This window comes from Rhopilema esculentum, chromosome 8 (genome assembly GCF_057945365.1).
Source record: "Rhopilema esculentum isolate cy_ngs chromosome 8, ASM5794536v1, whole genome shotgun sequence".
In the NCBI taxonomy this organism is placed as follows: Eukaryota; Metazoa; Cnidaria; class Scyphozoa; order Rhizostomeae; family Rhizostomatidae; genus Rhopilema; species Rhopilema esculentum.
In genome coordinates this window covers 10,968,106-10,995,869 of record NC_142822.1, presented here as the reverse complement: position 1 = coordinate 10,995,869, position 27,764 = coordinate 10,968,106, and the positions used below count along the sequence as shown (strand labels likewise).

The 27,764-nt window shown below is 37.1% G+C and overlaps 2 protein-coding genes across 3 annotated transcripts; one reads left to right on the top strand and one right to left on the bottom strand.

Moving 5' to 3' along the window:
• Positions 1-3,203: 3,203 nt before the first annotated feature.
• On the bottom strand, positions 3,204-22,839 carry LOC135694779 (uncharacterized). Of its 2 annotated transcripts, none has more exons than XM_089109704.1 (2): positions 22,725-22,839; positions 3,204-12,515 (listed from the first exon to the last, which is right to left on the bottom strand). In XM_089109704.1, exon 2 carries the CDS (start codon positions 4,668-4,670, stop codon positions 3,276-3,278), a length of 1,395 nt encoding a protein of 464 aa, XP_088965830.1. In that variant the 5' UTR covers positions 4,671-12,515; positions 22,725-22,839; the 3' UTR covers positions 3,204-3,275. Both variants share the same exon structure in this region, with proteins under 2 accessions (XP_088965830.1, XP_088965831.1).
• LOC135694772 (uncharacterized) lies at positions 15,932-17,065 on the top strand. The gene is made up of 2 exons (XM_089109710.1): positions 15,932-16,408; positions 16,793-17,065. The coding sequence occupies exons 1-2, from the start codon at positions 15,932-15,934 to the stop codon at positions 17,063-17,065; spliced, it is 750 nt and encodes a 249-aa protein (XP_088965836.1).
• Positions 22,840-27,764: the final 4,925 nt, after the last annotated feature.

Sequence of the window (27,764 nt, the reverse complement as noted above, 5' to 3'; positions counted from 1 at the left end):
TTGACTGTGTAAAGTTTTGTGGTGCTTTTGAGCTGGCATTAAGAGCCCACAATGAGACAGACGATTCTGACAACCCAGGTGTTTTTCATGGATGTATGTGAACTTTGCTGCTGCACTTGACTCGGTTTTAAGCCAACATTTAGAAACTGCAACGGTTTTCAAGGGCACATCAAAAACTATCCAGAATGAGCTGCTTGATATAATGTACAAGATAGCACAGGAACAAATACAGAAAGAGATAAGAGAGGCCAAGTTTGTTGCAATAATATCAGATGACAAAACTGATGTTTCAAGCTTTATGCAGAACGTTGTTGTGCTCAGATATGTTGTATCTGGAAAATTGTAGAAAGGTTTTGGTCTTTTGCCAATTTACCTCAAAGTGATGCTGAGACGATATCAGCAAATGTGCTTAATTGCTTAGACCATGTTTTGCCAAGTGTAGAAGATAAGCACAAGCTTATTGCACAAAGCTATGATGGTGCAGCAGTTATGAGTGGTAGCCATAGAGGTGTCCAGAGCATTGTAAAGGAGTCTTATCCAAATGCTCATTATGTACACTGCTATGCTCACCAACTCAATCTTGTTCTTCAGCAGGCTGCATCCCAGATATCTAGGGTATTCTTTGCCAACCTGAATGGATTTTCAGCCTTTTTCTCAAGATCTCCTAAGCGCACTGCCTGCCTTGATGAGTGTGTTGCTAGAAGAATTCCATGTTCTGTGCAGACAAGATGGAACTTCAGATATAGAATTGCCTCCACAGTGTTTGAATACAAAGAAGATTTAATTCAATGCTTAGAAAAAACCATGTTGACTTGGAAAAGGACCAGGTATCAGTTCGAGAAGCAAGTGGACTTGTACGGTGGCTCAAAGACAAGGACTTCCTGCTTTATTTGGAATTCTTTCATCATCTAATGCCACATGTTGATATACTGTATGCTCAATTACAAAAGCGTCAGATATGTCCAGTATCTATCAAGAAGAGCATACAGTATTTTATCCATGCCATCAACAATGTTAGGGGAAAGATAACTAGTCTTTTTTCACATATACATTATGCTGCTCCTTCTGCCAAATGGCCATGTTATGAGACATCTGATGCAGAACATTCAAGAGTTTTCAGTGAAGTGTATGACATAATAATTACAAATTGCTGCCAGAGATTTGACTTCACTGATCACCTTATTACTGCTACATTATTTGAAAGTGACTCCTTTTCAAGGTATGAGCGATGCTTCCCATCAGATGTTTTGAAAAATGCCATTGAGTCATTTCCTTTCCTAGATGGAGTAAAACTGAAATCTGAGCTTTCAGTGTTATATAGCTGACAAGTGTTTCGAATTTGCTTTGGAGCTGTTGCATTACTTCAACTTCTGGTCGAAAATAACCTTCAAGATGCCTTCTCTGAAACTGTAGGGCTTTTGAAGCTTCTAATGACAATACCAATGTCTTCTTCTCAAGCAGAAAGGTGTTTTTCAACACTCGAACGTGTCAAGACATTTTTAAGAAACACAATGTCAAAGGAGAGACTTAATGCTTTGGCAATGCTGTCAATAGAAAAAAGTCTCATAAGGAACTTTGTGGACTTAATTCCAATGTGATAAATGCTTTTGCAAGCCTTAAAAATAGAAGAGCTAAATTCTTGTACAAGAAGTAATAATGACTCGATATAATTTTTTTCTCCATTATTTTCAATCTTATTGCGAAATGTTTCTGTTAGTATCAATAAGAAATCTTCCTTCAGGTTTAATGACTCCTCCTTGGTTTGAAAAATTAATTCTTCATAATATATTCCTATCACAACAAACAATAGGATGTTGACCTGGTTGGTACTTAAGACAGAGCAGTTGGCTTTAGCCACATTCACATGCCATTATGCTCCTAATTTTATGATTGACTTTCTATCTGGCAACAAAGATTTACTTTTCATGACTAGTTAATTAGAAAATCTAGAAAAAACCCTTAGAATGTCTACAACCAAGAGCTGGGGAGCATATTACAGATTGAGGGGGCTAAAAAGTGTTTTTGGGGTCTAAATATGTTAAAAACAAAGATAAGGGTGATTTGTTGATGGATTTAAGCACATTGTGGAAATAATTGGGGGGGGGTGGTCTGGCAAAAACCTATTATTAAGATAAAGAGTGTACTGTTTCGTGTTCTCTGAGGCCTTGTGTATTTTTATTCAGATTCCAAGTTTGCCAACCTTATGAGCAAACAATTTCTCTTGGCTGTTTCATTTTACAAACATAATCTTTTTAAGTTTTGCATAGTCTGTAAATTTTTCGATTTTGAAGTGCTGTTTTTTCTACTTTTACTTAAGGCTTAGGGCTGGTTTTTGTGAAAAATTGGCATGATTAAATTACTTTTCATTACATTCTGGTAATTAGGGTGAGAAATCACATTGCGCATGCGCTGTAGCAATATTGATGGTCTGCCCTCCCAACTGTGAAAGTCACGAGCCGCCACTGCACCACGATCACCAGATCTGAACCCAATAGAAAATGTTTTCCACATCGTAAAAAGGGAAAATGTTGAAAGAAGCATTACAGAAAAGGATAGAGAAGGAGGATTTCACAGCTTTTAAGGAGAGGGTGTTACGGATACTAGCCAATTGCAGTGGTTCACTCATTGACAGAACTATCATAACTATGTATAAACGTCTGAAAACGTTAACAAAAAATGGAGGATACAGAACAAAATAGTGAAATAATGTAAATTTGTATATAGCTTTGAAAAAAGCAAACATTTAGTAAACTAAAGCTTTTCGTCTGACACTCTTCAGAGTTTAAAACGTCAGAACATAGATCGAAAACTCTACGCTAAGAAATATATATACCCAGTTGTGGATCGAAATAGGCCAATCAGAAACACGAGCACATGACTGTAAAGGTTGACCAATCAGTGCCGCTTGCCTATTAGAATGTTACCAATGGAGTGCTAAGGTGAAAACGAACTCCTTTTGTCTACACAGTCGCGGTTTTTTCGTGCTTATGTAGATAGATTCTAAAACTGCTAGGTGGAACGACGATTGGGCTTTACCAATAATCCGAAACATGTCGCCATTATAGTTTTTTGCACAATCTGAGTTTTCTAGCAAATGCTGCGCGATGGCAGAATCACAGGTTTTATTAGTAATTTTGGATTTGCAAGACCGAGGTGGCTGTTCTCTTTGGGGATGTGTTTTGTTTCTAATATAAGATGGAACGTGTTGTTTTATCCTATCCTCCAATCTTTGGGTGGTGTGTCCTACGTAGCCAGAATCACACTGGCACGTGAATTCATACACAACAGAACTTTTTTTTTGTGGCAGGAACGCAGTCCTTTTGAATGGACGGAAGGGCCTTTTTTGTACTGTAACCTTTTTTGTGTTTTTTGTACGGTTTACGGTATACACTGGTGAGAAATCCAGTGTCAGATTTTTCAACCAAAACATCAAGAAATGGCAAGGAGTTATATTCTTCCTTTTCAAATGTAAAATGTAGGGCTGTGTGAAGACCATTAAGGCGTTTTAGGAAAATATCACACTCAGCCTCTGTTTTGAAAATAGTATATGTGTCATCCACATACGGAAAATAGACACCTGGCTTTTGGTCGCAGTCAAACAAACGCTCTTCATGAAAGCCAACAAAGATATTGGCCAATGCAGGTCCCACAGGGCTACCCATAGCGACACCATCCTTTTGTTGGTACATTTCATTGTTAAAGCTGAATTCAACTGAACATGTTGCAGTTTCCATCTGTTCAATGAATACTTCCTCTGAGAATGGTGGGCTATTAAGCTCGCTCCGGTACAAAGCGTCGGCACATATTTTGATGGTCTCATTCAAAGGGACATTAGTGAAAAGACTGCTAATGTCAAAAGAACACATGAAAGATGTTTCGTTTTCGATGTTCAAGTTTTGCATGAACTCAGCGAACGTAAAAGAGTCCTTGATACAAGGTTTTGAATATTTTTGAAGAACAGGGTCCAAAACTTCAGAAAGCCACTTAGCCAGTTCGTGTTGTGCTGAACCAATCATAGACAAAATGGGTCTAAGTGGGACATTCGGCTTGTGTATTTTAGGGAGGCCATACATTTGTGGACGTTGTGAACCTGTGGGTCTTATCCTATCATAAACTTCGTTGGTCAACACTTTTGAGTTAACCAGCTCCAAAAGGCGTTTTTGAAGTTTCCGCTCTAACTTGGCCGTTTTATCCTGTGTTTCGACGTCACCCAATTTTTCGAACTTTTCTTTGTCGAGGAGAATACTCTCCATTTTTTGGATGTAGTCCTTTTTATTCAAAATAACCACTCCTGACCCTTTATCAGGCTTTGTAATAAAGATGTCATTATTAGACCGTAGGGATTTTAATGCTTGAAAATGTTCTCTATGCAAAAGAAAATCTGAGTGGTCAATGGGAGAGCCGCTGTAAGCGTACGCCAAATCGCTTAGTCGTGCTCGTAATTTGTTAAATTCCAAAGCATCAGAAATATCGTGTCTGGCAAGTTGAGCGTGTAAAATTTCGAATTCAGCAAAAAGTTCCTCTCTGTTTATTCGTTGTGGTGGGATACAAAATTCAAGACCATTACCTAAGACAAATGTTTTGGTTCCAGAGAGAGAATAGTCCGACAAATTAAAAATATGTTTTTTTGAATAGCTCATCAAGCCGCCAAAACGTTTCCTAACTAGCATGCCATACTAATAAAACCTGCGATTCTGCTATCGGGCAGCCTTTGCTAGAAAACCCAGATTGTGCAAAAAACTATAATGGCGACATGTTTCGGATTATTGGTAAAGTCCGAGCGTCGTTCCACCTAGCAGTTTTAGAATCTATCTACATAAGCACAAAAAACCGCTACTGTGTAGACAAAAGGAGTTCGTTTTCACCTTAGGACTCCATTGGTAACATTCTAATAGGCAAGCGGCACTGATTGGTCAACCTTTACAGTCATGTGCTCGTGTTTCTGATTGGCCTATTTCGATCCACAACTGGGTATATATATTTCTTAGCGTAGAGTTTTCGATCTATGTTCTGACGTTTTAAACTCTGAAGAGTGTCAGACGAAAAGCTTTAGTTTACTAAATGTTTGCTTTTTTCAAAGCTATTTGCAAGTTTTGTACCACCAAAAGATTGTTTAAATTTGTATATATTTGTAAAACATATATGTTTATAAACAGCCGAGTAAAAAATGGCTAAAAATGCACACGTAAATCACAAACAAGTAGAATTTTTTACAGCGTGTTGCCCCTTCCCACCTACAGACATCAGCAAGGTAGAGAAAGTGTTTTGTGATTCCTTCAGATTTTATGCTTATCTCTGCTTTTGTGTGGAATCTTCAACTTAATCATGGTAGAAGATTGGCATATCAATATATTTCAATACTTAAAATCATTAGACCTTACACGAAATTGAATTGAAAACTATTGGTATTCAAATGTCACAGGGCCATTTCGTAGTCTGAAAATGTCTTCCCCACGGTTAACAGTCACGGTTAACGATTTTTAAAATGCCTGCAAAAGTTGTGTTAATGAGACAAAAAACAATCCAGATTTTGCCAAGAGGTGTGTTTGTTTCAAATGGTCTATAAACTTTGACTTGGATTTCATACATGCGAAAGGAGAAAATTGAGAAACAGTCCACGGTTTACACTTTTCTTGAAAATTGAATTTGATATGATCTAAGACTATTCCATTTTCAAAGGTTAACCGTGAGTTTTCACAAATCTTATCATTTTTAGGCAATAAATTCAGGCCAAACGTATATTTTTGGGTAGATTAAATTAGAAGACACCTTGTTGAGGAGCTTTGGGGCGAGAAAGTCTCTTAAATAAGAAATGAGATAAAAAACAGCCATGGTTAACACTACGGTTAACAGTCGTGCCATGTTTCACATCAACAGGGAAGCCTTGCGTGGCTTTGCCCCTGCCAAGGATGCCTTTTGTATTAAATAATGCCTATTGTGATTAACAATTGCTGATGTTAATCACAATTAACATTGATGATGCCTAATGTCACAAGATCATTTTGGCAAAACAATGACCACAGGCAGGAACACATTTCTGCACCCATTGATCAAACTGATGCTTGAATTTGAATATTCGCCAAAAAAACGTTCATCATCTCTGTCTCTCTCTTATCTAGCATGGAGCCTGCGATTAATTGAATTGGAGCCTTTGGTGTGGCAGAGACAGGAGTGTTCTGGGTGAGCTCAATATCCTTGCTATACACAGTTTTTGGAGCAGCGAAGTGTACAACGGCCCCCTTCAACAACTGCAGCCTATCACTCCATGGCAGAATGACAGGTGACCACCTAAAATCATTCAGAAAAATTACCTCCTTCTCCTCAACACCAAGCCACGCATAAGAACAAGTGGCAGGAGACAGGAAAGCATTGTAGACAATTCTAAGTGGGTCTAAAATGAACGTTTTGCCACAGTTCACTGGACCTGCAATATAAATGTTACGACCCTTGCCTCTACCCTTGTCAAGCAACGCCAAAATGGCCTCAGCAAAAACAGCTTTTGAGATGGGGTTGTTTTCCAGAATCTCCAAGTCACATTTGAGCCACTCGCCCTTGCAAATGCAAACAACAGATAACTTCTGCTGTAAGATCTCAACCCTCGTCATGTTAGCGCGTTGAAGCTTCTCTGTTGCCATCTCCATTTCCCACACAGTGCCAACCAATTCCTGTAACGTTTTTTCGCTTTTATTTAGAACAGATTCATACAGACGCTCATCATCATTTCCAGCAGAGGTCTTGGTTAGCGCAAGAAGATCTAAACGAGATTTTAATGCATTTTTTAGGATCATTTTGGCCACATCGGAATTGCATAGACGCTTTAGTTGTTTCAATGGTTTACCACCATTCGATGCAGATTTAGCCTTTGTGGCCTTTTATGTTTTTGGAGCAGCTACCTCTGGATGGTTCTCACTCTTGATGAAACCCTGATCCTCCTTGGCGACACAGTTGAAGGCAGTATGATACCCTGAATGTCTGGAAAAATTCACAATAATGTGATGGTGATCTTAAATGTACTTTTTTAATTTTAACCACCGTTGACATTTATCCAGTAAAATACACATATGAAAATGGTATGCTCCAATTTTTTGCATTTCCATACACAGCATGCCCATTTTATTACGGCGAATTTTGTAGCTGCCACCGTAAAAAACTCTGTTATAATAGCTGAGAATTTTTCTCTGTCAAATAGCTCAATGTTTGCGTTACTATATGTTATAAGATAAACTTTCCTTATAACACTTGTAGGTAAGATTTCTGGAGCCCCCTCGTCACTAACTTCAATTGCGCTTGCCATATCGATGTTTCAATTTTACAACTGCATTTACAAATGATACAACTGAAGATTGTGTTTCAAAAATTGATTTTTGTTGTCTCAACCTCCTTATCGCATAGCCTCATTTCAAACTTGGAACTGTGATAGTTTCATTCTATCATATTAAAAACCTATTGTTTCAGTTCATTAGTATGCGGTGACCACACTTTGCATGCGTATTCAAGGTGAGGACACTTTGTTCCTGATGCACCAGCTACAAGAATTGCAAATGACAGAAGAAAGTTTTGAGCTAGGATTCTAGTGCCAGGCATGTCAGGTTGACTTCTCCACAGTCTCTCCTTGTTCATAAAGTTTGGATTGGCACAAGAGGAGGCAATCTTCACCATAGTTCCAAAAACCCTTGCTTCTGCAAGCAGACCATCTTGTTTGCAAGCTGGGCAGACACGAAACAACAGAAGAAGTTGAGAAAGGAAAAACATAATAAATTTTCCTTCAATGCGAACATCCTTTGGTTCAGCATCTTCAGAACTAAAAGTGAAATGACTCATCATATACAGGCCTGGCAGTGAGCATTTTAGCTGGCAAGTGGACCATCACTCTCCTTGGTAAAGTCAGGCAGGTGATTTTTAGTCTCGAAAATCATCAATAAAGGTATATGAATAAACAACAGTTTATTATAGTGCAAAGTTTGCAGCAAATGAACGTCACCATCTTCTTTCCATCTATCTCCTCAATTTTTCTCCCAAAAACAGCCCCGTTGTCATATTTTTCGAAAGTTCTTAGCTCAACAGTTGATCCTTTCTGGTTACTCGCTATGTTGAAATGATACCATTAAAAGGTGATTAATGTTATTTTGAAGTCAAAACATAAGGTTTACAAAATATTTGTTCATCTACATACAAGGAAAGTTCCTCTATGAGAAAAGATGCATGAAAATATATACTTACTGGCTAGTGATTGTTTGATTGCAACTTTCTTTATTTTCATTTTCTTCTATATCTTCCTCGTCCACAATGTAATCATCATCCTCTGAAGTATCTACATTTCCACTTTCATTCACTATTTCATTAGTATTTACATCTAGATCTTCTGATTCCTTGTCCATCTCTAGTTCTAATTTATCCAGCTCATCTTCATTTCTGTGATGTGGCAAGACAATATCCAGGGGGGGTATGAAGCTAGGTAGCGCATGCGCATTCTATCGTAGCCATCAGACTGCCGTTCAATGCTGCTCAGCTGGTGTGCGGACCTCTCCTGGCCTAGGCAACAAAAATATGAATTGTTCAAACACTAAAAACAGGGTTCTGTACTAGGATGGTTGTCAACATTATTTCGAAGTAGCGACGAGGATAATGCTTCAGAGCACTGGTTAACTTGTCTCTGCTTAGCGACAAACGAAACCATGCAGAGAAGATACTTGTTATCTCAAGAAATACCGATCATTTGAAAAACCTAACATCCAAAAGAAGGCGTCAGAACGGTGGTTTAAGGATAGAGGTTCCTTGAATCCAGTCGCTATAAACTCTGTATGGATGCTGCTTATCATTGTGATAAACTTTGTAGCAAAAATGATCGCAAGCGTAGAGCATTTACACCATTTCGTAGCCCAATTTTATGGAATCAAATTATTTGGGACTTCGAGGATAGAAGAGAACGCTAAACTAACGAGTTTAGCAAACAGAGAACTTAAAAAACAATTATATCATTTACTTCTGGACTGTTTATATGTAGCTTTAAGACCTCATTGCCAAACTGTATTTATGTATACATGTACAGAACATGGAAGCCCAAATTTGACAGAAGATACAAAAATTGCTCATTAAGCAAGAAATATCAAATTTATATGTTATTCTTGAAGATTTAGCCCCTTGTACATTGACTGATTTAGGCCTTCCACTCTAGGAGCCAGGAAATTGGGGTTCAGGCTGGTTGTTCTTATTTTGAAAACTTTGTTCTGAACTTTTAACTGGTTTTGAGGCTCGTGTTTTATAAAATTGTTCTTATAAAAAAAAGGAAAAGTGAAAGAAAAAAGCAAACAAACTAACCAAGAAGCCAAAATCAATTTTATTATAATTATGATCCCTATTTATTCAACTCTTTCTTCCTTGTGTGTTTCTATGTTCTTTTGCACATGACTAAGGTAAATGAGGTTTTTTCAAACATAAAAGAGTCAGATTTAAAATTCTGTTCACTCTGTCTCAAAACCTGTTAAGATCAGTTAAATAGTTAAAGGACCTGGACTGAAAAAGAGATTTTAAAGGAAGTTCCCCAGGGGAAAGTCTTTATTGACCAATGTTACTATCTTCAATCCCTTTCCTTGATGTATACAAAACCAGTATACATGGGACATTTTATAAACTTTTAGTTTAATCCCTTAACACAAGATATGTTTCTATGTTCTTTTGCACATGACTAAGGCAAATGAGGTTTTTTCAAACATAAAAAAGTCAGATTTAAAATTCTATTCACTCTGTCTCAAAACCTGTTAAGATCAGTTAAATAGTTAAAGGACCTGGACTGAAAAAGAGATTTTAAAGGAAGTTCCCCAGGGGAAAGTCTTCATTGCCCAATGTTACTATCTTCAATCCCTTTCCTTGATGTATACAAAACCATTATACATGGGGCATTTTATAAACTTTTAGTTTAATCCCTTAACACAAGATATGCACAACAAAAATTGTGTAATATGGTAGTAAATTGTAGACAATTTCATTAAACAATTCAGTAACAAAGATATTTGCAAAATAATTGTTGTTTTCCTTGTTATTTTTGATGGTTTGCTTTGTGGAAAATATGCTAGATTGTTTCCTAATGGTACCAAAAGTTCCATGATTTTCAGAAGTACCTACTAACTTTTTCAATGAAATTGACGTTTTCTCATCATCATAAAGGTCATAATTTTATTTTGCAATGTAAAGATTTTTGATGTGATCCAGCCCTTTCAATTAATGAAAAATATTTTTTGACAATTTTGCAAATTTTCATCTAAATGTTATCATATGAAATTTTTGCAGTTTCTTCATATCAAGTTTGTCAAAATAAGGCCACAAAAAAGTTTTCACAGTCCGGGTAATAGCAATTCCAAACTCTGAGAAAAAGAGGGTTTAATATAAGTAAACTTTAAATATATTGATTCTTAATCTTTAAAGGAAGATAACTGTGATAAATACACATGAACACATCAAGACATTCCATTATCAAAAATCAACAGTAGGAATACATGTATCTATACTTGTGACATTTACATAAATTGATTTTATTAATTTTCATATTCTATTAGTTGCATTTTGTTCTGTTTATAAAAAAGTGGTATGCATATTGTTTCAAAAAAAAGAATATGCATATGATAAAGTTTTATTTGCATAATTCCAACATCTCAGACTTAGGCAAACTTGACACTTGCTGCAATATATCTTGGAATATCTATTAGCACAATGACAGCAACATCCATGTTTCTTCTTTGATTTCTGAGGCCAGTGAGCAATTACATCAAACAGTGTATCACTGCAAGGCACAGGTGTAATAGGAGTTCACAAGTTTTTTCTTATTATATAAGTTGTTTCCTCTAAGTATCTTTTGTTAAGTCTGCTTGGTGTGGAGGGTCTTGTTTGCTGGACATGGTTTATCTGCTGTGCTGAGTGCTTCTGAAATGGCTTTTATAAAACATAACAAAGGAAATTCTCTCCTTCTTTAGAGTGCCTATGTTTTTCACATGTCTAATTCATTTTGTACCATTAGGATTTATATTCCTTTGTGCCTCTGGCCTACAAAGAAAAATATTTGTGTGGTGAAAATGCACAAACAGCTAGAAACTTGCTTTGGTCATTGTAGGCAAAAGCCATCCTTGTGCAAAATGTAGAATTCTTTGAAGTTCCAGCTGAACTCATACCCCCCCCCCTTTAACTGCAAATTAATTTAACTGGGACAGAAAATATTTGTGGATGACCCCTAAACTTGCATTTAACTTTACCTGTGCAATTTTCCAAACTGATAGTAGAGTTTTAGCCTGAATTTTAAATTTATTTAACACTAGCACCCAGTATTATGTCTTCGTAGAAAAGAAAACACGTTCCAGGCATATGGCTGTGAACATGGCATAAGAAAACCAATATTGAAAGGCAACTTTAACTTTACATTTCTACACACAACACATATAAACATAGGGAATTTAAATGGCGGGTTCGTGAAACACCGCCAAAACTGACATTTTTTAAAAGGTAATTTCACCCATTAGCTGTGGGGACCAATGGGGACCAATAGAAATTTTAATAGCGTCAGACTTGTAGTGACCTAATTTACACATAAACTGAATATGTCCCCACAAAAGAAAGGAAATACACGGCCCAAGAAAACATACATTTGACCAAATGCGTAAGATGGGCCTAAACCATATGCGGATTACAACTCAATTTTGGTCATTTAAGTAATTTCAAAGCCATAAATATGAGATTAGGTTATACTAGGAGAGGAAATTAGAGGTTTCTAGGAACTCTGAGAACTTTGATGAAAAACTTGGATGACCTCTTACCGTTTGAAACTGTGCCGCAAATTTTGCAAATTTCGGCCATGAGCTTCTTCAGGAAAAATATCTACCATAAAAATATCTACCTAGCTTCGCACCTCCTCTGGACAATACCTAAGGCAGCTTGCAACCAAGTAATTTCTTTCCTTTCCACTTCTAATTCATTTTTGCATTCACCCAATAGTTGTGAAATTTCCTGTTTTCCTTCAACAGGTGCAACCAACCAGGCTTCTGTCTGCTGCATTAATTGCTTCACTCTACTGATTCGAAAGAGGTTTCAGAAGTGAACCGAATTTCTCAAGAAGAAGACCATATCGTTTTCGTACATCTTTAATTTTCTGTTTTATTCCACATACAATTATTAGGTGACTCTATGTTGCTCGTCTCTTACCTACATTTCGAGCGACTCTAACTCTACTTTAGTGTTTCTATTTAAATCTTTTATACGAATTTGCTCCAATTATCTAATAATACTGATTAATCTGCTTTGCTTACGGTTTTTACTGCGATTTAACCATGTGCCTGTGCATCATGCAGGATGTTGTGTGCATCAATTTCTGTTTCTACGAGTCTATTAATTTTACTGTATCTGTAAGTATCTAAATTGGTTCCTTAAACATGCGGATAACTAAATCTATACGTACTAATAAGTTACTAATTTCCCACAACACATGTGTGAGCACGTCTCCAGCACACTGTCTGAGTTGAAAAATCATTGATCTGCAATAAGAAAATTTTTTTCATATTATACAGGGATTAACTGTTTGATAATTAATTCATGTGTTAATTTAAGTCCATTGCTATCTTTAATACTTTCATTCAACTGTTTAATGAAATCACAAGAACAACATTTCTTCTTGCAAACTGACAATGATATGAGCTGACAGTCTTTCTATTTCACTTTACATGATTGACACCATAGTCAATAGAAATACTCTGGTCTGGAAACTACGCAGGGGGCTTTATTGTTTTGATTGTTCTATCCTTTTATTCGCAAAACGTGTGTGAATTTATGCATGACCCTGCGCATTACTGTGCTGTGATCCCGCTAACTGCACTGACGAATTATTCTGCTTGCGTTCTTGTTGACTGGCGATATGTTTTGTGTTATTTTTCATTGATATCTGAGTTACTTAGTCTTGCTTATGGTCCGAAAATTCTGATTAATGCCTGGAGAAAACTGCTGATTGAATGGTTGCGGAGTTGGTCGACGGAAAGGCAAAAGCACCCCGGATGGCAAGATTGGTTTGTTTAAACTTCCAGTCAGGAAGGAGGAAACATCTTCACAATGGCGACAAGAATTAGTGAATGTTATCACCAAATATAGAGAAGCTAATGACGATTTTAAAAGACAATTGAAGGCCGATTCGTTGCACATCTGTGTGAGACATTTCTTAACTGAAGACATCACTATACGTGAGTAAAGATTAGTTTTTGTCTCTGTAAATATTGATGCCCAATCCATCCACATCCATCAGGGCCAACGACGACGGGGGAGCCAGGAGGCCTTGCCCCCTCCCACTTTTTTGCAAATTATGCCTTTAAAAGGCAGCTCATCATGTTGTGCTTCGGTAATTTTTTCTTATCAAAGTTTGCCCCCACCCACGTTTTTGGTTTCTTCGGAGACCCTGTCCATCCATGATAAAATATGGCCTGAAGCTCCTTTGAACACAAACATGTTTTGGATTAAAAATTTTGTGAAATAATTTTGCCTCAAAAAATAACACCAGAGAAAATTTTTATATACTCATGTTCAATAATAACAATTATTTTTGCAGACTATGGAAAAAAGCTGACGAAAAAATTTTTAAAATTTGGTGTCCTTCCAACAAAGAATCTTCGAAAGAGTTTGGATACTTTTCAAAAAAGTGCATCTGAGAAGAGGCCTGCTAGAATAGTTGTGAGAGATATCGCACTTGAGACAAAACCAACTTGTTACTACAAAGATTTCAGAGATTTAAGCTCCAGGGTAAAGAAACTGGCCCTAAAGGATTGGCACGTTTTTTATGCAGAAGATAAATTAGAAATGAAGAAATTTCAGACATTCTACATCATTCCAAAATTTTGCATCACAATTGATTATGAACTTACCTTCTCTGTTTCTGTATTTAATTGGCAAATCAGAGTTATTCATTATATTTACAATGATTTCAAAAGAACTGTAAGATTAGTATCTGACTTGATCAGAAATTTAGACAGTGCCATAATTTGTGATGGGCACAATGTTGAAATTATTGTGGAGGATCTATCAGGCACCGTATTCCTGAAGAAGCAAAAGAGCAAACTTTGAACAGCTTGCCATTTCAAGCAAAATATTTTTATCGTGCTTATGAATGTCAGGTTCTATTCCTGCAGGCTATTCCTGCAAATTCCTGCAAAACCAAAAGCACCAGTAAGTCTCACTTCATCAAAGCGATTGAAACTGACACTTCAGGCAAATAGGTTAAATGTCGCCTTCTGGAATCCAAGATCAAAGAGATGAAGGAAGAAATCTCACGTCATAGTGTTCAAATTAATTCAGATCTGAGCCATGATATTCTTGGGTTGATTACAAAGCATTGGGATACTGTGAGCCCTTTCATGAAACTGTTTTGGCAGCAACAGCAGATAAATTCTTCCAGGAGTTCAAAAGGGCATAGGTTTCAGCCAATGATTATAAGATGGTGTCTTTCAATAGCATCAAAATCGGCAGCAGCCTATGATGAACTGCGAGGAACTTCTTTTCCTTCTTGCTTTCACTGTCACTAATATCTTCATCTTCATTGTCGTAGCTGTCCGTTGCTGGAATTCTCTTGAAATGTGAGACATTTCTTGTTATGATATGTCGTTGGTTTTTCGCGACTATCTTTTTTCCTTTTCGTTCTTGTACAATGAATCTTTCTGGGCTGAACTTTGGTACTAGCTTATTTGTCCTCTTTTGTAGACAAATAAATGTATCTCCCTCTTTTATCTCTGACTCTTTTGTATTATGTTTCTTGTCATAATATTCTTTGTTTTCTTTTTCTCGATGTTTTCCTTTGCTTGTTTATGCTTATTAAGTACCTTCCTTCTTGGCAATTCAGGTGGTTGTCCTCGAATTGATCTATTGAACAACAGTTCACATGGAGGTACTTTCGTTGTTACATGCGGCGTTGTTCAGTATGTTAGTAGGAATCTTTGGAGTTCTTGTTTCCAGTTCTTTCCTTCTAATTTTGCTGTCTGTAACTTTACCGATTGGTTTCATTAAGCTTTCAATATTCGAATTTCCTTGAGGCCAGAGTGGTGCACTTGGTTTCCACTCCATACCTAAAGCGTTGGTATTTCTCTTGAACTCATTTCCATTAAATGGAGGTCCATTATCTGTCTTTAGTTTTACTGGAATGCCATGTGTCGCAAATATACGGTCCAGCTTGGGTATTACTGCTGTTGCCGTTGTGGAATTCACAATTTCGATTTCTGGGAATTTTGAATAAAGGTTCTCTACTACCAATAGATATTGCTCTGTATTTGTTCTTGGTCCATGAAAGTCAATAGCTATGGTATGCCATGGAATGTCTACTGTTGGAGTTATTTGCATTGGCTCAGGTGAAGTAGCATTTCCAACTGCTTGACATGCGACACAATTTTCGACAATTTCACGAACTTTGTCATCCAGTTTTGGAAACCAGATTTTTTCTCTGATTAAACTTTTTGTTTTTTCTATTCCCTGGTGTCCTGCATGTCCTAGCTTTGTTGCTTCATTTTGAAGGCTTCTAGGAATCACCATTTTACATCCTTTCATGATAATATCTTTGGTATTATTTACTGTTATGTCTTCTGCACATCTCTTGTATGGCTGAAGCTCAGAATCCTTTGTATTAGGCCGTCAGCTACACGCTCGGAGGTGTTACCTCCGTTGCACACACTGCTAAGCTAACACATTATACTTCCTGTAAGCGTGTTTTTTCATACTGATTACATATCCGAAAAGTTCACATAATTTCAGGCTGCAGTTCTTACGCAAATACTCTTATAAGTGAACCAGTTTTCCTTGTCGAATTAAATGCGTGCGTGCTTTTGCGTGGGTTTATTTTGTCAAAGCTAAAAAATTGACCTGCACTCACAGCGATCAGATGGGCTAAAAAAGTGGTCCGTAAAGTAGTATCGCGACAGCAGTCATGGCTGCCGACTGTTGTTTGCTTCATATCGATGGATTTGAAGGGCCACTGACGTCTTTTACCCAAACAACATGGACAAAATTTATCGAAAGCAGGAGGAAATGGCTTTTGTTGAGTGGTCAGATGAAAGATATTGCTGTAAGGTCCCTCCAATTTATATCCGAGGAGGATGTTGATAAAACTTCAGATTACAATTTGGTTTGGAAATATCACATTCAGTGCTATAGAAGATTCACCGATAAACAGAAAATTGATCGAGCGATGATTCAACATGAAAAACGGAAAGCAGAAGTGGATGAAGGCTGCTCCACTTCATCAGCAGTTCATAGTTACGAACAAGCAGGAAACAAGAGAACTAGGCTAACAACCCAAATGGAAGTTGGAGGTGCTAAATCTAAGGCAACTGGAAGAGATTCTTTTGTTCTGCCAAAAATTTGCTTGATTTGCAAAAAAGCAGATTACTTCTACACTTGCCAAGTAAGTATGTTTCTTCATTTTTTATTTCTAGTTATATGTGTCCAAGGCAGAGTCATAAGGATATTTATATCATATCATAGCATGTCATTTCATATCAGAACATACAGATATTCAAAATTTCCCCAGTTTTTAGGTAGATTTTTCAAAGTGTCAGGGGTAGGCTCATTCTCAGAAAAACATTTTTCCCAAAGCATCACAAGAAATATCTCAAAAACTTTCATGGAAAATTCCTTCATGGGAGATATCTTTCAGGATGACAGTGGATTTGATTCCTAAATTAGTGCTATTTATCATTGGTTTACATATAATATAGCAGATAAATTTCTATAAAATGGTAAAATGTTTAATGACTGCATAAACTGAGACTTAGATTTTTCTTCACAGAAAACAAAAACAAGTAAGAAGCAAGCATTGACTCAGTGCCAAACAATTAATGCCGGAAAATTGAAGCTAGCTGCAGAAAAGAAAGAGGATGAATCGATTCTTATCCATATTAGGGATGTTGACTGTGTAGCTGCTGAAGTATGTTACCAGAGAAATTGCTATATGAGTTACACCAATTTCTTAAATTTCAAAGTCAATGATCAGCCACCAGTACCCAAAATTGCCCAAAATTCTTCCCCCATTGGCCCCCAAAAATTACAGAATTTAGTTTAGAGAATGCAAGAAGTAAAATTCCTGCCAAGCTGTCCAATTTTCTGGCATGGGCCCTAAATTTTTCTGATAAGGTGATTCAGGATGATGTGCAAATAGCTATTCCTGAAAAAGACCAGCTGAAAGTCCTTTCAATTGCACAAGACATCATATATGTAGCTTCAAGAGGCAATAGACAGACACCTAAAGCACTAGGCTTAGGAATGGCTGTGAGGCAAATGACTCGCTCATATCAGCTGACCAAGATACTGAATGGGTTTGGGAATGCTGCTTCCCATTCAGCAGTTTTGTCACTGGCTACTGCTCTAGCATATCAACAGCTAAATAGTGATGTTGTTATACCAAATGGTATTGTAAAAAATACCCTGACAACAATGGTTTGGGACAACATTGATTTTCGAGAAGAAACAGCAACTGGTTTTGGAACAACAATGTGAAGAAGGTGAAATTGGTGGAGACAATTTTGATGAAGACATTTCTTCGGAAGATGAAGAAGACATGTAGTTTAATTTTTGTCAATATATGTATTCCGCTATGTTTGGCCTGCTGTCGGCATAATTGTTTAATATGCTTTCATTTTATTTTGGAGTTAATGCCAAAAAATTATGGCAAAAAGTAGCATTTTCTTGCAAAGTATTTTATATTTCGCAAAAAGTTTATCAAAATACTTGGGGTCCTATACGTTTATAGCTCATATTTTTTTGTTTTTTAAGATGACTGCAAAAAAATTTCAAATTTTGAAATTTTCAAAAAGATTGCATTGTGACGTCATCAATCGAGAATATCCGCCATTATGGAAAAACTGCAGCCTGAATCGGTGTGAACTTTTTAGATTTGAATTCTACACCAAAAGTTGTCCCAGATAACGCATAAATTTCTTAGCTTAGTAAAGTGTGCAACGAAACCTCATTTCTAGGGATCATATTAAAGGTTAGCCGACGGCCTATATCCCATGTTCCTGATTCAATAGCTCTCCGAACTTTCTGTAAAATTTCGTCTTTGCGTGTGGCTTCCTTTACTTCTTACAGTGTCATGGTCTTTGGAACTGTGTTTTCGATAATATACTTCACATATTCCTCGGCCATTTGTTCTTCTTTACTTTCGGACTGACTCTTGTTGATTGGATGTCTACTCAAATAGTCAGCTTCATTTTGCGATCCTTTTTTGTATATTACACGAAAGTTGTAGGGCTGAAGTCTTAGAACCCATCGCTCTATTCGTGCTGGTGGCTTGGATCTAGCATAATTGAAGATTGACTCTAAGGCCTTATGGTCTGTGATGACATCAAATTATTTGCCTAGGAGAAATACGCAAAAATGTTCTATCCCCCAGACTAAAGCAAGGCCTTCTATATCGGTCTGTGAATATCTGCTCTCTACTGGAGTGAGGGCTCTACTTGCATACGAGACAATTTTATACTGTGTCCCATCCTTCTCTCTTTGAGCTAAAATAGCACCAACAGCGTGCTGTGATCCATCTATGATTAACACACTCTGTTTCTCTGTGTCAAAGTAGGCAATTACAGGTGCTTGTGTAAGTTTCTTTTTCAACTGGTTAAATGCTCTTTGTTCTACTATGGTCCATTTGAAAGTATTATTTTTCTTTGTCAACTCTCGAAGCGGTTGTGTCAACGAGGCATAATTTAGAATGTAATCGCTACAAGTGTTTGCCATTCCAAGAAAACTGCGCACTTCCGATGCATTCTGTGGCGGTGCAGTGTTTAACAGATGTTTGACTCTCTCTGGGTCAGGTCTGGTACCTTTTTCTGTGAAAATGAGACCATAAAATTTGATTTCTTTTTGAAGAAACTTGCATTTTTCTCCTTTTGCTTTGATGTTTAGATCTGAGAGGCGTTTCAGACAAGCTTCCAACGCTCTGTTATGCTTTTTTCGATCCTTTCCGAATATGATAATATCGTCAGCGATATTCTTTACACACACCTTCAATGTCACTCAAATTCCGTTGTAGAATATTTTGAAACACTTCTGCTGCACTGGATGTACCCTAGTTAAGTCTTTTATGCTGGTAAAGTCCTTCGTGCGTAGAGAATGTGGTGATAAAACGGCTTTCCGGCTCCAATTCAATTTGGTGATACGCCTGTTTAAGATCGATTTTGGAGAAATACTTTGCCCCATTTACTGAAGCCTTAAAGTCATTAAGGGTCGGCATAATGTGTCTTTCTCGTTTTATCGTCTTGTTTGCTTCTCGCACATCTACACATATACGTATTCCCCCGTCTTTTTTAGGAATGCAAACGATAGGTGATACCCAGGGCATGGGCTGATCGACAACCTTCTCTATAATGCCCTGTTCATTAAGTTTTTGTAGCTCCTTTGTGACTGCTCTTCTCATATGGTAAGGTATAAGCCTTTGCGGTTGCATTATCGGATTCACATCGTCTTTTATGTGTAATTTGACTTTTTGTCCTTTCAATTTTCCCTCTCCTTCGCAAACATTTTGATATTTATTCAAGAGTCCTTGAATATTTTTGTCTGTGTTGGCAAGCACGTTTGATTTGTTTTCAGTTGCTCCTTTGTGATTAGTTGTCACTCCATTCTTCGAATCTGTTGTTTGTGATTTGTTGACTTTGTGGACTAAGTGGATTAGCATCAGTTCGTGGGCGGTTTTTCCACTTAGTAAATTTCCCCTGGATCCTTCGACGACATAAAATTGCGACACTGTGGAGCATGATTTTGACTCAATCATACCACTAAAACAGCCTTTTAATGGAAGTGGTGTCGAAGATCCATATGCGAATATTTTTGTCTTAGCTGGTTCTAGCTTTATTTGATGTTGCAAACTTTCGAAGGTCTTGGAATCAATAATATTAACAGTTGCCCCCGTGTCCACTTGGAACGTCAAATCGAACGAGTCATTCAATTTCAGTTGAGTTTTTGTGGAAAGTTTACTTTCTCCTTCCACTGCATAGGCATATTCATCATCAGATGAGGTTGAGAATTCATTCTTATCCTTTTTAATTGCATGGGCTTTTCGCTGTTTGCGTGTTCCCTTCACGAAATTTGACTCTTTCTTTGTTCGTGATGACTTTTGAGGCTCCTTGCTTTGGAGGGGCTTCCTCTGAGGCGTTTGATGTTTCTTCCGACAGAGTTTGGCAAAATGGCCAATAATGCCACATGAAGAGCAAACTGCCTGTTTTGCTGGGCATGGTTTGTTTCTGTGTGGATAACTGAATCCGTATTTATAACAGGTATTCTCTGTGCGAATTTCTTTGACGTGCAGCTCTTGGAAACTGTCTTCCATACCAGATGCTTGAGCTGAGCTCATTTCCGCTTTTCTGCCATCGATCAGCATGTCTGCAAGCTTGTAATCTGGTTCTCAGAGGGCTTTTCTCCTAAGTCGAGCTGACTTTCCATTACACACGATTTGCATCTTAATTTCGAAGTCCTCGTCGTTAAATTTGCAATGTTTTGCAAGTGTGCGAAGTCTCGTGTGGAATTCATCGATAGTCTCCCCTGTGTTTTGTGTTGCCTGACGGAAATTGTAAATTTCGAATATTTGATTCCGGTCTGGTTCGAAGTGTTTAGTTAATGCCTCAAATGCTTTTTGCAAATCTTTTTCCTCTCCAGTATCAGGTAACGTTTTGAAAATGTTATAGACTTCGGGTCCAGCCTGATACAAAAGCAAAGCTCGTTGTCTCTGCGGTTCTTTGACATCGGCAGCAAGCAAATACGTTTGGAATCTCTCCAGCCAGTTTGTCCAGCAAGCTCCAGTGTTAGTAATGTCACTTTTTGGTTCGAAGACTGGCATAGGATTTATGAACAATTTTTTTGCGGTACAGAATTTGAAAATGGCTTTGAAAAAAGCAAACATTTTACAACATACTAAAAGCTTTTTCGTCTGACACTCCTCAGAGCATAAAACGTCAGAATAGGTTCCGAAAAAACACGGTGGAAAAATATATACCCATTTGTGGATCGAAATAGGCCAATCAGAAAAACGCAAGCACAAGACCGGTATAGTTGACCGATCAGTGCCGCGAGCCTAAAGAAAAATTACCAATGGAGTCCAAGAGAGAAAACGAACTCCTTTTGTCTACACAATGGATTTATGTTATTTGTTGCCATCCTACATTCCTTTTTCTCCTTTTAACTCGTCGCCATTGTAGACTTCGTAAGCAAAAGATAAAACACGTCCGTTCGGGAGATCGCTCCATATATAAGAATACAATAATATCATATGCGCAGGCATATGACGTCATACATTAATGTTAATAATAATATTGATAACTACTACAGTTGACACACTGTTGGGTGTTTGCTGCGGACATGTGACAACATGGAACTTGTTCCACCACGATAACTAAGACGATCTTCGCACAGCTTACACCTAACTTGTTTTCGTCTATTTTTGCAAAATATTCCCAAACCAAACTTGATCTTTTTATCATACTTCCAGTCGCTCATTGAACACAAAATTATGTCGAAAATGATTTTCACTGTTTAAATGAATGTTAAAATAAAACTTACTCAGTAAAGTACTAGCAGTTTTTCCGCTCTAAAATGACTCCTAAACAATGCCACATATGACTTCCTATTTATACGATTTTTCTAAGGTGATTTTAGCATCTTTACATCATACCTTACTGACAAGGGCCCCCTCAAAGCAAACTACGAAGCAGTTGCCATGGAAGGCGATTAACTAAATCACAGTAAACAGCATTCCCAGCCTATTTTAAGCGATTGATAAGTAAGGTTCAAAATAAACCTAGTTACGTAATGTCTCAACACCATTACCCAGAAAAGCTGCTCATATCTTTTATCGTAGACGTAAAATTCTTAGATTTGGAAGTGGCAAAAAATTACTGAAGTGCAGAAGACTAACTCATTGAAATTTGGCTCTATCAAAGAATGCAACTCCAGTAAATTATTCAGATTCGAAAACTATTTTTGTAATATTTTCCTTTATTATAGGAGAACCAATTCGGCGTACCCTGATTAGCGAATTCTCCCGTCCCCATATCAGGATCGCCTCGATGCCATATCTCAAGTGTCCATAAGGCTTTGATGATTCAGAGCTTTATAAATGCTCTTTGATAAACCTGAACCAATTCTTCGCAGGTTTACCAACGCTATGCAGACCCCCTACCCACCCAGTTTGCGTACGGATGCAATTTTCCCCGCAGCATGCATGCATTTTTATTTTTGATCTGTCATCGCTATTCGATCAGTCATCTTATTCAACTAGTCATTGCTATTCGATCATCAGTCATTGCTATTCGACCAGTCTTGCTATTCAATCAGTCACTGCTATTCGATCAGTCATCGCTATTCGAGCAGTCTTTGCTATTCGACTAGCCGTTGCTATTCGATTAATCGTTGCTATTCGAATAATCGAACTATTCGGTTACACCCGAATATTCGATTAGTGTATGACATAACCGAATACCTAGCCGAATATGACATCTATAGTTTTTGGCAGCTCTGCAGCAAATATGAGTTTACTTCCAGGAACAAATTACAAAAAATCAGGAAGCATATTTCTGAAAAGAAAGGTCACTTGGGAAATTCTGATGAGCAATCTGCTCATTTAAGGGTGGCTTGCCAAGAAGGGCTTATCCTTCATTTATTCTCAATGTGCCCACCCCCCCCCCCCCCCCAATAAATTTTGAAGTCAAGTCCCATTAGGCCTAAATCATACTTACTAGTTCATTTTCAGTTAGGAAAGTTTCTTGCTCATTCTCCTCAGGAACACTTTGATCATCGTTTTCTGAGACTGCAGGCAGGCTTACATCTTCCCGAAGAACATCACGTATCAACTACAGTAAAAGATTGTAAACACCATAAATTGTAAAAACCCAATCAACCTCATATGGCCTTAAAGTGCCATGAACAAGTAATTCCAAAGATGAAGTGGTTGAAGATTCAAAAACAACAATTGGTAACTTTAAGTTCAAAGATAAGACCTACCTGTCGATGGGCGCTGCCTCTGCCAGGCTTTGTTGCCTTTGCTGGCGATGAAGATGATGAGGGGCCATATAAGTCTTCCTGCTTCCGCTGCTGGGGGTAAATTGTTGGAAAGGCATTTATCCCATGTTCATCCTGTCTCAATGTTCTTGAAAATTTTCTCTTGAAACCACGCAACTGATCAGTGGTAAGACATCGCTCAAAATCTTTGGCAGTGAAATGCTTCAAACAGATTGCTGAAGATTTTTTATTGACTAAAAATTTTTTTTCCTTGACTAAAAAGTTAGCATCTGGTGCGTGTATTATGTCAAAGTCGTTTTTGCAAAATTCCAATTAGTTGAACAACATTCAGGAATCAGCTACAGTATTTGATCAGTTACGATTTGCCAAGGTTTCTCTAAAAGCATCAAAATGTGTTTTTCAGAAGAGTATGATTACACCGTCCAGTATATTTGCGGTAAAACTAATATCAAAGCTAACCTACTCTCACGCAACAAAAATGCCTCTTCTGCACAACCAAATTCACCATTTGGAGACAAAATTTATGCAACCTTTTTCAGCCATTTATTTCTTTTAAAGAACAATTATTGGAAGAACAGCACTCAGATCCAGTTGTCAATAGAGCTAAACATGCTGTAGAAAATAACCCATGCATTTTACAAGGTTGCTTCAAGAGAATCCAAAATCAACTCCAAATAGAGTACAGTGTTTTAACAAAATCAGGTCGTCCAGTTATTCCAACAAATTCGTTATTTCTGAAGTTCATAACACGGCACATTTTGGTACTGATATGTATGGCTACGTGAAGAATTTCATTTCTTTTTATGTACATTGTCAGCAAACTAAACGCAACACTGCCCCTCCTAAAGCACCTTTAGTTGACATGGTAATCCCTGATGCCCCAATGCAATTCATCTGCTTTGTATTGCATATATGCCTAAGATTAACAAAGCTTTCGAAAATTTTCTGCTCATAGGTGACATTTTCTCTAAATATATTGAAGCAGTCCTGTTAAAAGATCAAACGATGTCCTCGATTATTACAGCACTCTTGTCTAAAAGGATCTATATTCATGGTATACCATTATAAATCCGCAGTGACCAAGGATCTAATATAGATAGTCAGGCATTACACAAGCTTTGCAATGTATTTGGCATCAAGAAACAACTTTCATCTGCCTACCACTCTCAGGAAAATGGTTTCACAGAGAAAAATATTGGTAGCGTCAAGGACATCCTTCGCTCCGCCCTCTTACATTGTTCATTGAACCAATCCAAGTGGTCCACAATATTGCCTGAATTTATTTTTGCCCTAGATACGAGTGTCAGTAAGGCCATAAATCATGTACCTTCTGATCTTGTGTTTGGCAGATCTGCACGCCTCCCTATCGATGTTCTATTCGCTACTGCTGACCATACTTCGATGGATTCAAACAAACAATGAAGACAGCCTATGATGTTGCAATCGGCAATCTCCAATTAAGTAGATCCAATATGCAAAAACAATATAACAATAATATTCGTTTTAATGACTTTCCACAAGGTGCAAAGGTACGTTAAAGTAAAGTATTATAAGACGGCGAGAATCATAAACTAGCTCCCCGTTGCCGGGTTCCATGAACAGTCCTTCAAAAGTTACCTAGGGGAGTTAATTTCAAGATTGAAAACGACCAGACTAAAGAAACAAAAACCGTTCATCATGTCCGCTTAACACCAGTTGTCATGGACAAAAACACAGATCGTCCTGTTCAAGACGTGATGTTTTGTGATCGTTCCTTTCATCAAGATGATATTCTGGATTGTATCGCATCAAAGAAAAAAGACTCTGAATCCGATGAAGGAAGGGTGTATACCAGTTCTGACGAAGACTACACTATCGATACAAACAATGAGGTATTTCATGATGACAATGAACGACCCTACAGACGATATCATTTGCAAGAAAGAAGAGCACGTCATTTTCCTGAGAACATTCCATGGACAGCTATTGCCTTACACCTATATTCGCCTTAAGAACGTTACGTAATATCTGCCCTTGTACGTAATTCTGTTTTGTTGTGTTTTGGAAATTTCCAAGGCTACAGCTTGGAAACTAATGGAAATAGTGCTAGTAAATAATTTAGTCTAAGTTTAACTACTTATATTAACAACTTCAAAGATGGGAATGTAATTTATACCTTTGTTTATAAACATTAAAATAGCTAATGTCAACATTTGGGAGAGCATGAAATGACTGACCTAAAGGCATGGACATGAATTCCTGAGGTGACTTACTATCTCATGTAAACTGCGTTTATCATATGAAAAAAGCGAAGCGCCAAAATTGTTGATTTATTTTTAGCGCAAAACTACCTCCTTCATTGAATGCGCGTACAAAGTCAGAACTAGCAAAAGTCAAACCAAATGAACATGGGGGTCTTACTCTCCATGTATCTTTTTTAACCAACATGAAAGAGAGAAAGCATTCACCAAAACAAGATTCAAAATTGGAAAAGGCAGGAAAATGCTTCTCAAAAGATGAAATGTCACAATTTGACATTGATGCCAGTGTTGCCAATAAAAGTTACTCTACCACGCATTGTTTTTCAAATACTTTTGTATGCTCATGAAACATTCGAAAATCCTCTCAGACTTGTTGGCAAAGATCTTTACAAAATTGCAACACAGCTGAAAAGACCTATCAACCCAGAACAGAGATAAGCAGTAACTTTAGATATTTGGTTACTGGGGACTGGGGAATTATGAGCTTGTAGGGTGGTATTTTATAGTTAGCTGTAGTTTTGTTCATTGCGATCTATTTTTGGCGAGTCTTGTTAGGATAAAGGCTATTGTTGAGGTTGAAGGTGTATAATGAAAGTCAGTGTATAATGTTTCAGGCAATTCTGAAGTTCCTTTTCATTTATCATTTGCTTCATGTGATTAATTCGGCATTCATTATATTTTAGTAAAAAATGTTGCAAAGCTGAACTGTGTGATACTTCCAGGAGAGATGCTTATCCATAAGTATTTTACATACATGGTTCTTTGAATTTCCTGTTTGCCAATTCTGAGTTTGATGTTTCATGATAATTTCATTTGAGGGAAGTGAAAAAGTACAAAATTAGTTTTTCCGATATTAAGAGGAAGCTTGTTTGAGTCCAGCCACAATTTTACTTTCTTTAGTTCTTTGTTAACTTTTCTTGTAAGCAGAGAAAGATCATCTGATTCACAATAGATGTTTGTGTCATCAGCAGTTCACTAAATACAGAGAGGAGAGGGATTGATCTCTAATAAGATGTCCTCGAGGCAAGTCCTTTCTTAAAGATTGGTACTACCTTGGCAATTTTAAGGATATCAGGAAAGGTTCCTGAGACAAAAGATTCATTAATGAGAAAGGCAAGATCACAAGGTGCTTGAAGCATTTTTAGTAGCTTCACAGAGATACTACTGGCTCCACTTGACTTACCAAGTTTTAAAGACTGAATAGGAGTAGATTTTGAAGTTCTTTGGATTTTCTTTTTGATACTACTTGCAACATTAGTAAAATAGTTATTGAATTTAGTGGCTATTTTAACAGGATCTGATATTTTAATGCCATCTTTGTCTTTTAAAAATTAAGTGGTTTCAATACTTCCTGGCCTAATGCTAATTATGCCTTTTTTTCCTTTTCATAACATTTTCATGTTCTTTTTATGTTCATCAAAATACTTATGGTAGTAATTTTCCTTGCTTTCTCTTATTTCATTCACAATACGGTTTCAGAATTGCTTTCAGAACAGAATTGGTTAATTTGAAGTGATGGAATAGATTATCTCTAATTTTAATCATTTTGTGAATGTGCAGATTGATCCATGGTCTATTTCTAAGCTTCATAGCCTTTTTTGATAACTTTTTATTAGGGCAATGTTTGTCAATAAGATAGTGGATATTAAGCAGGAGGGTGTCAACTTTTTTATTCAAATCAATGGCATCATCCTCTGGAAAAGGATTTTTCAATAGCTGTATAGTTTGCAAGAAAGTTGTTTTCATTAAAATTTTTATTATCATTAGCAAAAACGGATGAAGCTTTGTACTCAGGGATGTTGCCATACAGAACAGCAAACTGAGGAAGGTGGTTAGAGATTAAGGATAGTATATGCTACTTTCAGTAGAATTATTTGTGTATACATTGTCAATGATAGTAGAGGAAGTGTCAGTAATACACAATGGATGTAGAATGCATGGCTGGAAGTGATGGGATAACATCATATTCACAAACTCATCTGTAGTAGTGTGACTATCATAATTTAGTAGATCAACATTGAAATCATCCATAATAGCAAATTGCTTATTTTCCTCTGCTAAATTTTCAATTACCTAAGTCCAATCATTGAACTTAGTGATTTCAGAAGGAGAACATTGTCAGTTACCAAGGTGAAATGAAATAATGAAGCATTATTTAAAATTGAGCATTTTAGGCAAATCCATTGTTTGTCTTCAGATTCATCTACAAAGATTTTCTATTCCGAATCAGAAATGTTGTTACATTCAAAGTGGACATACACCAATTTTTTCTATTTTATTATTTGAAAGTTCTTAATGAGAGATGATCAACAGCACACAAATTTTAAGGATCCGACTTATAGTTCCGATTTTATTGCAACTTTAAAGTGCGAAATCAGCACGTTTTTCGTTCAAATTGTGGTTAAGGGTCGCGTTTGCAAAGGTCTGGAGATGAACCTCAAGTGACGTAAAGTAAGGAACGATCTGCCACCACTCAATGGTTTCGGTCAATGAGTATGTACATAAGTTAAGCTGTAT